The sequence below is a fragment of the Herpailurus yagouaroundi genome, unplaced genomic scaffold, assembly GCF_014898765.1.
Source record: "Herpailurus yagouaroundi ecotype Mexico unplaced genomic scaffold, PumYag 28, whole genome shotgun sequence".
Lineage (NCBI taxonomy): Eukaryota > Metazoa > Chordata > Mammalia > Carnivora > Felidae > Herpailurus > Herpailurus yagouaroundi.
The window spans coordinates 135,485,374-135,498,404 of record NW_024412376.1 but is presented as its reverse complement, the minus strand read 5'-3'; the positions used below and the strand labels follow the sequence as shown (position 1 = coordinate 135,498,404).

At 37.4% G+C, this 13,031-nt stretch overlaps 1 protein-coding gene across 1 annotated transcript in view; it reads right to left on the bottom strand.

Annotated features, from left to right (window-relative positions):
• The window catches only part of SMIM14 (small integral membrane protein 14), an 83,115-nt gene that overhangs the window by 39,526 nt on the left and 30,558 nt on the right, over positions 1 to 13,031 (bottom strand). The window contains exon 2 of the mRNA XM_040485356.1: positions 6,556 to 6,665. Within this exon, the coding sequence (XP_040341290.1) occupies positions 6,556 to 6,630 (75 nt within the window). The 5' untranslated portion in view covers positions 6,631 to 6,665. The remainder of the gene's footprint in view (positions 1 to 6,555; positions 6,666 to 13,031) is intronic.

Genomic DNA, 13,031 nt, shown 5'->3' with positions numbered 1-13,031 from the left:
TTTTTTTTTTTTTTTTTTTAGAGAGAGAGAGAGAGAGAGAGAGAGACTGGGTGGGGGGAGAGAGGGGCAAATGGAGGGAGGGAGGGAAAGAGAGAGAGCGAGAAAGAATCTCAAGGAGCCTCCATGCTGAGTGTGGAGCCCAACTTGGGGCTCAATCCAATGATCCTAGGATCATGACCTGAGCCAAAATCAAGAGTCAGACACTCAACTGACTGAGCCACACAGACACCCTAGTAACTGTCTTCCTTGTAAATAGCATTTCAGACTCCAATCTAACTCTTTTAACAGGGGATGAGAACCCACTCACACATAACATTTTACTTGTGCTTTCTATGAACTACGTTTCTCTTCTTTCTTCTTGCCTACCTTCATAAGCTTATTTGGGTTTCCTCTTTTTTTTAATGTTTATTTATTTTGAGAGAGTGCATGCACACGAGTGGGGGAAGGGCAGAGAGAGAGGGAATGAGAAGGAATATCAAGGAGGCTCCACGCTGTCAGAGTAGAGCCCGACACAGAACTCGAACCCACGAACCTGTGAGATCATGACCTGAGCTGAAGTCCAGAGTAGGCCTCTTAACCATCTGAGCCACCCAGGCTCCCCTCCTTTTTTTTTTTTTAAACTCTACTTCTCCTCCCATCATATGTTCTCCAATGTGTCAGTACCAGGGCATCGTGGATATCTGAGAGGCAGATCTTCGATTGTTGTGACTGGCTTACATCCCACATGACTTTCAAATGTCCTGCCACCTATTCACATAAGTGAAAAATCTGAGCCTTTAATCTAAGTCCATTAAAAAAATAACAGCAAGATATTTTTTGGTTAGCTGACACTAAATTACCAAGGAATTTAACTGGAATTCAGCATTTAAATCAAAGGAATATTATACTTAGTTTTGTTTATAACTTTACAAAGAATTGTTCACCATTTCAGAAAATCATGTTGCTGGTGATATTTAAGACCAGGACAACATACTTATATGAAGCTGCACTTATAGCCATAACTTGCACAATGATTTTTCATATTAGACACATCTAATTATTTCATCTTGTCTTTGAATGTAGCTAGCTATGCCCAACCACACTGTGGTCCTCTTATTTTCTTCAACTGCTTTCTTGTTTTCCTCTTTATAGTTATTAAAGGATCAGGATGGTGACAGCGTATACAAACAGCTTTCCTTATCAAGGAAGGATGCAGGCAGGCTAGAGAACCTCTTAATGCTCAAAGTAGGGAAAGCTTCATTCTAAGGCTTTATATATAGCACATTTCATTTCTGAACCATCTCCTCTTTTATATCCACTAAAGGTCTGGGGTTACTCTGGCTTCTCTCTTGATCCTTAACATCCAACTAGAAGCCCTCCCCATGAATATTTTCTACTTTTCTTAGAAAGCAGTAACCTGGTTTTAGCCGGTAGCAAAGGCCTCAACCAGTCACCTTACATTCCATGGAGGAATGTACACAACATATCCAGCTACCTAATAGACTCACACCTTGTCTTTTTACTCCTAACTGGAAGGTTTTTGCTTTTTGTTGTTTTAATTTCTATTAGTTATTCATGTATACAATTCAGAGTTAAATAAACACTTTTGCCAGTCTGTTCCGAAAAAAAGCAGTTCCTCATTTCTGCATACCTATTTCTCCTCCCATAGAGGAACGACTTTCACCTTTTAGCTGATTATTTTAGTATTTACCTCCATGTCTTTATAAATATGCATTATTGCTACTTCTTGATTTTTCAGTTTTAAGCAATACCCATTGATTCACCAGTATAGACTAAGAAGACCTAGTTCTCTCTTTTCTGAACCCAACACACATGTACACTCTTCCCATCTGCTAGTAATTAAATCATAAATTGGTTTAGCTCAATAGTTTTAACATTATTATGACTATGTAAATGCTCTTCACATTTGAACCATGTAGTAAATTATAATTACTTTTTCTTTTCTGTACTATTTTCTGTATTTCCTTAAAGTTAAATGTTCTTTTTTCCCCCCCATTTGCTTGGTTTTCTAGGACTTTTGGCAACTTGTTTTCAGCTTTTTAGATCACAAAATGTCTCGACTCACTAGGTGTTCTATCAATTCATCCTCCTGAAAAAGTCTCTGCTACAGCTGTGTGACACCCTCTCAATGAAACCAGCTGTCTTGTATCCACAAACCTGACGCACAGCTATCACCTTGGGATTTCCATTCACCATTATCCTGGAAGTTACTTTTGCTTCTTGCATGTGCTAGACCTCTCACTTTCTACACTCAAATCTTAGTCTCCCTCCTTGGTTTATGTCTTCATTTTGGTGAAAAATAGTTCATTCTTTAGCACCTTTCTAAGTAATGGTACATGAGATAGGATTTTTGAAGATTCTCTCCTATTTGATTGACACTTTGGTTGAATACAGAATGCTGGATTTGTAATAATTTCCTTTCAGAACTTAAAGTCTTTGTGCCAATGCCTTCCAGTTTCGCTATAGAAAAGTCTAAAGTCTTTACACTATCGATCATTTGTGTGTGACCTGTAAGAGGCCAGAACTGTTAGACAAAATGAGCAAAAGGGAAGAGTGGGGTGGAGAAGGGACAGATCATGTAGGGCTATGTAAATTTTTTTTCACTTTAAGTGTCATGCAGGAGTTCGAGGGAAGGAGAACATTATCTGTTTTATCGAAAATAGATCACTTCAGCTGCTGTAGTGAAAACTAAACTTGCAGAAAGTGGGGCATGGCAAGGGGGTGGAAGCAAGGAGACTCATAAAGAGGCTAATTTAATAATCCAGGCAAAAGCTGATGTAGACTAGAACAGGATGCTACATGGAAAGTGTGAGAAATGTCTGGATTCTAGATATATTTTTAAGGTTGAGTCAAAAGGATTTGTTTCTGCATTAGCTATGAGGCTGAAAGAGTAAAAATTGACACAAAAGGTATTGCCTGAGCAACCAGAATAATGGAGTGAATAGAAGAGACAAGGAAGTTTAAGCCTGGGGGCAAGAAAAGAAGTCTGGTAATGCACATATCATGTGTAAGATGTCTACTAGTTATCTAAATGGAGATGCTGCATCAACACTTGGACATACGAAAGTCTAGAATTCAGGAGCAAGCAGCTTCTTGGCTGCCCTAGCTCTGCAGCACGACTTTGGCTCCCTCTTGTTTTGGCACTTACCCTCCCTTTGATCGTATTCATTTTCCATGCTAGGTTCTCCTAGTCCGTGCTAGTGTGAGCCACGTACTATCCTTTTAATAGGTCTTTTTCTGCTTAACTCAGTCAGAACTTCTATAACCTATAATAAAGAACCTTAACTGATATCATTACTAAATTAGGAAAAGAATTTAGTTTTAAATTGTGAATGAACAGAACTTTATTAAAATGGAAAGGAAACAATGGTAAAATCTTAACTGCTCCTAAGCTGAAAATATCCCTTGGCAAAGCCCACTTATTTCCACAGAATAGGCAAAACTAAACTGCAGTCCAGTACACAATTAATAATCTAACCATAAATAATCATTAAAATCTCTAAGTGTTCCCAGGTTTTTACTTGCTATTAGCACCTTAAATTCTCAGAATTTGATAATACTCTAACCTACAAGAAAATCCAATTTGGTTATACAAAGGAAAAAGTAACAAAAATTCCAAATTAGAACCTAAAATTAATGAGATGCTACTCTATTGCAAAGATGAGTTCAATGTCTACTTTTAGAAAGATGAGGGTAATAAACCTCTGCTCTGTCATCACCAATATATACCCATGAGTTTTCTGAACAGGCAGACATCTAAATTCTGGTAGTTACAACTAATACAAAAAAATTATACCATCAGATAAACTGCTTTTAAATATAGACTGGGGGGTTAGACTTCCACAGAGTAGTTAAGATAAAGGTACTAAAAACAGGTCCTCTGAAGTGTAAGAGTAGAAGATAACGAAAGCATGAGAGGTATAAAAGCCTAGTACAGTATGAAAGAGTGCTGACAATGTTTAAATGAAAAAAAAAAAAGATTCTTTTTGTTAAATAACCCTTTTCCTGAGTATATCATAGAAGATACAGAAAACTATAAAAAAAAAAAAAACCCTCTCACCTTATATTCTACAATCCAGAGATAAACACTGTTAACACTGACATATTTTCTTCAAGGCTTTTTTTCCTATGCACATGTATATATACGGTGTGTGTGGGTACAGAAAAGCAAGATGATGCTAAATGTCATTTCTAGATGTTGCCTTTATTCATTTCACATATGAATTTCCCTTCTGTTATGATGTAATCTTCAAAGACATTCTTTTAAGCCTCTGTATAAGATTCCACCACATGAGCAAACCATGATATAACCACTACTGGCAGACATTTAGGTTGTTTATAACTTTCACTACTAGAAATAATGCTATAGTAAACAGTATTACACATTTCTGAATTTAGAGAACTTAGAGACCTCATGGCTGAACTTCTGAAGTTAGAGACATTATTTCTGAATTTCTGACGTTAGAGACATTGTTTCAAAAGATACTCTTTCAGTTTAGAAAGTACTTAATATCGATAAGGTAGGTATGGCCCCCAAATGCTGCTTGAATTGGAGTTTAAATAAAAGAAGAAATAAAAACTATAAAGCACAATTCAAATCAAACAAATGTCTATCAAGCCTAATTAGCAAGTTTCCTCATTGAAATCAAGTGAGTTTCTCCTCCCTTCTGGAATCTTCAATACTGCTATCAGCAATTTATACACTAGCAGATCACCCATCCAGGATCACCCATCAGTAATTTACATCATGTGAAAATATCCAGCATAGACTAAAAAATGTACACTGTACACTTTTAAAGGTTTGTAAAATCTAAAACCTATTTTCACATAAAGTACTTCACACTAGGATTGCTATCAATAATGTCCCATCAGGTATGAATGTGCTCATTAAAAACAAAACAAAACAAAGCTAAACATGAGTTTTCCTGACAACCTACTGAAGAGAAAAAAAATGTACAGGGGATCATAAAGAGTAGGGCTTAGTTTTAGTCATCTCTAAAAAAAAAAGCAGCAGAGCTAAGAGAAAAAAGCATAATAGATACTATTAAAATAAAATAAAATAAAAATAAAAAGATGACACTAAGAAAAAAAGAGGTAGTAACTCTTATTAAAAACTGATCTCCTGGGGCGCCTGGGTGGCTCAGTCGGTTAAGCAGCCGACTTCGGCTCAGGTCATGATCTCGCGGTCCGCGAGTTCGAGCCCCGCGTCGGGCTCTGTGCTGACAGATCAGAGCCTGGAGCCTGTTTCAGATTCTGTGTCTCCCTCTCTCTGACCCTCCCCTGTTCATGCTCTCTCTCTGTCTCAAAAATAAACGTTAAAAAAAATTTTTTTTTTTTAAAAAAAGAAAAACTGATCTCCTGGGAAAATTTACCAGTTAAATTACAAGTCTATTTTTTGTGCCTAGCCTCACATTTGAAAAAAAAATTTTTGCCTTACCCTGAAATTTAGACATAAAAGCTATCAGCTATTTAACATCATAAATCAGAGAAAATATTTTAAATATTCTCTCCTTAGACTCATCTATTTTTACATCAAGTTGTCAGAGATATAACATTCCTATTTTATTTCTATAACCACAAGTCTTATTAATTTTATAAGTTCTTATTTTATTGATTTCCCTGTAAGAAATTTTTTAGGATCATAAGTCCTAGCATATGTTGACTCTAAAAGGAGTATCATTCACAAGAAACACACTTCTGATCACGACATACAGACACTGAGTCAGCGGAAAACCTGCTTATTAACCACCAACAACTCAAATATTTGAGCAAATGTTTGTTCCTGCCTTTATTACCTGGTCTATGATAATATACCTCTTTACAAGAGCTTTCTAGAACAACAAAATGTTATGTCTAACATAATAATAATACAATATACTTATTGTTAATAGTCAAATTTCTTCTTTTGTACATAAAAAAGGTATAAAGTCCTGTATTTAATACATAAAGACTCCTGTATTTAAGATTATAAGACTAGGAGAGTCTTAAAAACTTTACAAATTCAAATCTCACAACAATCAATTCAATGAGACTATCTAAAGCATGTTGTTCAGAAACCTGCCTCTGTCAAATAATTGATTTGGACTTGGAAATGCTTTATATAGAAATTTTTATTGTCATGCCATTTATTGGAGTAGGATTTGAACCATGTCACAATAGGAACTATAACTTCATAGCAGTTTATCAGGTAAACAGCTCCATATAGCTGAAGACTATATATTTGTTAATATAGAACAGAAAAGGCTACACACAAATGTGTCATCTTCCCGTGATGGTGATTTCACCAAAAGAAATCTACCATAAATAAAAGGTAGCAATCTGTTTTTTGGGTTTTTTTGTTTTGTTTTGTTTTTATCTCTAATAGAAGAATTGCTGGCAAGCACTTTAACCACTATGACTTAAACCATTGTGGAATTTCAATTATGAAATAATTTTAGTGACCATCAGATGAAAATTCTCTAATAACCAACATTCCCCCCCTGCCCCCCACTCCCCAAAAAACAGGACAGAAGGGATACAGTTCAATTCTGAATAGGACCATCCCACTCATCTCACCAGATTGATCAGCCTTCTCATCGCATGTTCATGAGAGCAAACGCATTCACAGGGATCAAATCCACCTTCTGCCATGATTTCCCAGTTTGATTTAACTTGACTGTTTAAATCTAGGAGGAAGGAAAAAATGTTGTAAGACTACTGTTCAGTTATTCTTTCCCTTAAGCTATGAAAAATTCTTAATATAACAGGTCTCTTAACTAATAGTTCTCTTAAACTAAGGATAGTTCATATTTATTATAAACTATGTAATTTATGAATCCACACAAATGGTTGCCTACCTGTTCTGCCATCAGACTAATTTCCTACAAATGTGAATGTCTTCTGATGTTCTATACTGGGCCCTCCTGTGAAACAGATGATGCTAGAGTCCTACTCTGCTTAATAATTTAATTCTTTGTTAGCTATAGTACTGCTATAGAATAAATGTTTGTGCCCCTGCTAAAATTCATATTGTTACAAAGGAGACAGCAGAAGTGAAATAAATCAGTCAGAGAAGATATCATATGTTTTCACTCATAATTGGGATTTGAGAAACTTAACAGAAGACCATGGTGGGGAAGGGAAGGAAAAAAAAGTTACAAACAGAGAGGAAGGCAAACCATAAGAGACTCAAATACAGAGAACAAACTGAGTGAGGGTTGATGGGGTAAATGAGCGATGGGCATTGAGGGCACTTGCTGGGATGAGCACTTGGTGTTGTATGTGAGTGATGAATCACAGGAATCTACTCCTGAAGCCAAGAGCACACTGTATATTAGCTAACCTGACAATAAATTATATAAAAATAAATAAAAATTTAAAAAAATAAAAAGGAGATACCAGGCAACAAAATGGAGTCACTTGTGCTAAACTCCATGTCAGCAAGCCAAGTCCTAATAACCTATCTAATCGCAGTTTCAACCTCCCCCTACCCCGTCAAGAATGGTAACCTTTAGCCAGTCAACATGGAATTATCTCACTAGTCAGCACTAGTGAGATAATCCATCCACAAACCCCTTCCATTCCCTGTAGGAAGGTGACCTTGCCTAAAACAATGCATTCTTTGCTAATAATTTCCCTTCTCCACCCCCTTTCTGCCTTTAAAAACCTTTCCTTTTATACAGCTTGGTGGAGCTCCTTGCTATTTGTTACATGGGACACTGCTCAACTCATGAATTGTTGAATAAAGCCAAATCTTTACATTTACTCAGTTTAATTTTTGTTACTTAAAGAATGTGGTGAAGGCAGCAGGACTAAAGGAGACTTCTGACATCTTTGGGGACAACAAGAAACATAGGTGTGGTACCCCATGAAATATTCGAGTTTACTTTCTTTCTAGACATTTCTGAGGGCCATCACGGAGTTCTTGTCAGTTCTGAGCTCTGTACTCTTTGCTGAGCTCTTAAGCTAACTGGCTTTCCAGTCCGGTCAGCTTGAGCTGGCACACAGTTCCATCTGAAACCTGAGTCCCTACCTCTTGGCTCAGTCCACAATGTTTGGAATACCCTTCCAGTTCTAGTCTATAGTCTCCACTTACTGGGATTTGGTGGTTTAGTCTTTTCCCCAGTTCCAATCCACAGTCCCCATTTTACTGGAGTCTGCTGGTTTAATCCATGCTAGGAATCAGTGATGGTACGTAAAGCCTTCTCTTGGCCAGTCTACAGTAACATGTTATGGTTGCTGCTGCTATGTTAGGGTGCACATGTTTGTCTTATTTTGTATAGATAAGGGCTATAACTAACAGGAATCACATAAAAAAAAAGCCACAAAAATTGGTGGTGGGCACTGGCACAATACTTCAGAGCTGTTAGTGTATTCATTACCTAACTCAAAGACTCTGACATCAAGTTGGTCACAGAACAGGTTAGGCTGACTCTAGGTCACCTGCCAAACTCAAGAAAACTTCTGTGCAATGATGTATACCGTACAATTCCCAACCCAGAGGCACATCCCTTTTAGGTATTAGTTCAGCTCTGAGAAACCTAAACTTGGCTTATGGGATCCTTAAACTCTAAACAGTCAAGCATATTTCCTTCCGGCACCTGTGCTTATTTTATGCCTAAGAACTATGGTCCAGAAGACACAAATATTAATAGAAATGGCAAAATTTTGCGAAGATTTTTTGTGTCCTGAGAACTTGGCTTGGTAACCATCAGATTGGCAGCCCCAAAATATGGCCAGACATAAATGTGGGTTACACCCCATTTGTGACTAGATATGGCTGCACAGAAAAGGCGAGTTAAATTCTAATTGTGGCTAGGGTCCTACCAAACTGCTACCAGTCGTCAGAGGAATTACAACCTAGAATTACAATGGCCATTATGAGAAATGTTCCAATTAGATAAGAGCATTTAACAAGTGCCCTTAAAAGCAAGGGCTTCCAAATCAAACAGAATGGGATACTATTTTAATTGGTATGCAGGAGACTCCAAAAGGCTTCAAAATTCCAAACTAGCTTCATTAAAAGATTTGTTATAAAAGGCTAGTGAAAAATTAAAGATGTAAAAAGTACTTAAAAGCAAAAAAACTGATATAACTCTTACTGTTTTCCTCTATCCTCCTTTATTTGAATATTCATTCTAGTACTCCTCTGAGTTGCCTTTATGGACCATAAACAAAAGTCTGCCAAGTTAATGACCTTTCAGTCATTCCCATACCTGACCTCAAAGGAGGGCTCCTCTCAAATGGGACTCTAAGAGATTTTCTGGCAAAATGCTACATTATTCTCTTAAATAGCCAAAGAAAAACTAACATTAAAAATAAAAAATCTTGCCAAATTCTGGTAAAAAACGGAACTACAGATGGGATCCTGGAAAAACTGGAAGAAGCTGGCTAAGGATGAACATTCTTATTAGAGTCAGCACTCAGATCTGTCTGTAGTACCCAATAAAGAAAGGAAAATAAGTTACCTTTTGCACTTTCGTTGGGAATCCCTCCCATATATCCAAGGGGGAGTTACTCAATATGGCAAGAAATGTTTGCTGTTTGTCCCAGATGAAAACTGACAAGACACCTAAAAGAATTTTTAAGTAGCTCTGTGACTGGAAATAGGCTAGATTGAAAGCTGACATACAGAGCCTGTTAAGAATGTTTTTTTAGGCCTCCTCCCCTAAGCTAAAATAAAATTAGGTACCCAGAAGGAAAGGAAAAATCTTTTAAAGTCTTTGTAAAAGTCTTTACTAAAAAAAAAAAAAAAAAAAAAAAAATGTGTAATTAGATGGGTGGATCAACCTATGATGTCACTCGAATTGCAACCTCATTCTTTGAGGAATTGAAAGCAATTGTCTACATCTTCTTACATATCTTAGCAAAATTAGAAATGCAGCTCTACAGGCAATTCAATGTTCACCTATTCCTTTTACTAATTCTAAAACCTCCTTGTTTAGCTCCTATATATTTATTTATCTCTTATTTACCAAAGTCCTCAGGGGAACCTGAATTCTTCTGCCATGCCTTTAAGGTGTAAATATAGGGGCGCCTGGGTGGCTCAGTAGGTTAAGCATCCGACTTCCGGTCAGGTCATAATCTCAAGGTTTGTGGGCTCAAGTCCTGCATCAGGCTCTGTGCTGACAGCTTGGAACCTGGAGCCTGTCTTGGATTTTATGTCTCCCTCTCTCTCTGCCCTTCCCCCACTCATACTCTATCTCTCTCAAAAACAAACATTAAAAATTCTTTTTCAAAGATGTAAATGTACATACATTTTTAAATAAGAACTGTCTGTTTAAAGACAGTTTTTATTTTTATTTTACTTTGAGAGAGAGACCATGTGGGCAAGTAGGGAAGAGGGAGAGGGAAAGAGAGAATCCCAAGCAGGTTCTGCACTGTTAGCACAAAGCCCCCAATGTAGAGCTTACTTTAAAAAACAAAAACAAAAACAAAAACAAAACACAGGGGTGCCTGGGTGACTCAGTTGGTTAAGCGTTGGACTCAATTTCAGCTTAGGGCATGATCCCATGGTTGGTGGGTTTGAGCCCAGCATCAGGCTCTGTGCTGACAATGCAGAACATGCTTGGGATTCTCTCCCTCTCTGCCCCTCGCCTGTTAGAGCTCTCTCTCTCAAAAATAAAAACATTAAAAAATTAAAAAAACAAAAACAAAAAACAGCTCTGTTTAACTGGCTTAAAAATAAGTGCTTATGGGGGCGCCTGGGTGGCTCAGTCAGTTAAGTGTCTGACTCGGTTTCAGCTCAGGTCACGATCTCACAGCTTTGTGGGTTCAAGCCCCACATTGGGCTCAGTGCTGGCAATACAGAGCCTGCTTGGGATTCTCTCTCTCCCTCTCTAGCTGCCCTTCCCCCACTCGTGCTGTCTCTGTCTCTCTCAAAATAAATAAATAAAATAAACAAAAAAAAATTTTAAAAAGTAAGTGCTTATGAAGTACTTGTAAATCTCAGAAATATAATAGAAGTGAACCCAAGTGTTTTTCAAGTTCACATGATCTAGGTCAATTTTCAGTATAAAAGCTAGTTAAAGTGTGTTGGTTTAATTTAAAGCAGACATGTCCTTAGAGTTATCAGGCTAAATACAAACTTTTACTCTGCCTGAGTTTACTAGTCAAATAAGTTCATTTTATCTCTCACAAAATTTGTCAGCTAAAAAAACATCTTGGGGCAATGGCTGGTCTTGTCTAAGGTCTAATGGCTTTTGTGGGTAATCTAAACATAATGGTTAAAAACAATCAAATAGATGCTAAATAGAATAAAAAGTTTTAGGTAAATTTTAGTTTCTCCCAAATCTTTTGGTAACCTGAAACCTTAAAATTTTATTAAGTTAGATGATAATTTAAGTTAAATTCATTAAATATCCAGATCATTTCCAAATAAGATAAAATACTGAAACACTAATTACTGAACATAGGTTTATCAATTTTTTGGTTTCATTTTACAGAGGAACTAAAGACATTTGGGGAAAGCATGTTTCTAGAAATTATAAAAGTACTTATTAAAAAAAAATTTTTTTATAGAGAGGGAACGTGCACACACACACACACATACACACACGTGTGCCCAAGTGAGGGAAGGGCAAGGGGCAAAGGAGCAACAGAATTTCAAGCAGGCTCTGCACCCAGTGCAGAGCCCAATGCTGGGTTTGATCTCACAACCATGAGATCATCACCTGAGCCAAAATGAAGAGTCAGACACTTAACCGACTGAACCACTCAGACACCCCTAAAAAGTATTTAAAGTCTGCCAAGCCACAGGATGTTAATGCAAATGACAGTTCACAACTGTTTACTTTTTTATTTTCACTAGAAACTAAGATTTCTAAAGGTTAAAAACTTTAATATGTGTAATTAAGCTGTAAGAAATAATAAGGGAAACCTCTCCATATTCAAGGAAAGTCAGATGTGTGTTTTCAGTTAAAAGTGGACTGGATCCTGAATTCCAGGTTCCCTCAAATATTTGGCTATGACACATCAAGCTAATGTTCCCAGTTTTCTCCCACTCTTCTGATTTGGAATCATTAAAGAATAAAGACTGTCCTTAAATCTCCTTCAAAGGTCCTCCTCACTACCCAGATGATAGGGACATGAACCTTAGATACACATTTCAAAGCTGACAAACTGCACCTGACATCTGGTCCTGCACAAACACTGGGGGCCTCTACATCAAATTGACTAGGAAGATTAGCTAACAGCAAGATGCTTCCTCCCAAGACACTGGATCAAGACTTTAACTAAACAGGAATACTAAATACTTTAAACCCTTTCTTCTTCACTTTCTTTTCTTTACTCTGGCACTGGCCTGGAAAGATAATACTACCACCTCCCAGGCCACTGCTAAGGCCAGTGAAATTTAGAACTTTTTATTTCAGGCTAGGAGAAAACCTAACTGACCCCTGACTATGACAAGCAAACACAATTCTTGTGAATGAATCTATTAACAATACTGCCTGAACAGGAATGGTTTGTGCCCTCACAGGGTTTGTCTTTGTCTGCAGTGGTTATCATTCTCCTTGGGCCTGTAAATGCTTAGACAGTTGGTGCAGATTCAGGCAAGGCCTCTTTGGTTACCAAAGTGTGCTCCTTTTGGTCAACTCTTCTGAGTTTACATTGTCAAGTTAGAAAAGACCTACCAGGAGGCTTTCAGGATTCAAGATTCACTATCTTTGGCAGGGCCCTACTTCCATGGTTAGGAGTAAATGTAAATGAGGCTATGATTAGAAACTTTTCCTTAACTCTTGAAAGTATTGTAAAATCTACAATAGCTATCCAACAAAAACCCTTAGACTGTCTGGCCACAGTTGTTTTTGATAACAGAATAGCCCTTGTTCATCTTTTAGCTGAGCAAGTAGGTATCCGTGCTATGGCCACTACTACCTGCTACACCTGGATTAACATTTCTGAGAAAGTGAAAACTTCAGTTACATAAGATCACTGAGCAAACCACTTGGCTTAAAAAGATGAGCTCCTGGGGGCACCTGGGTGGCGCAGTCGGTTAAGCGTCTGACTTCAGCCAGGTCACGATCTCGCGGTCCGTGAGTTCGAGCCCCGCG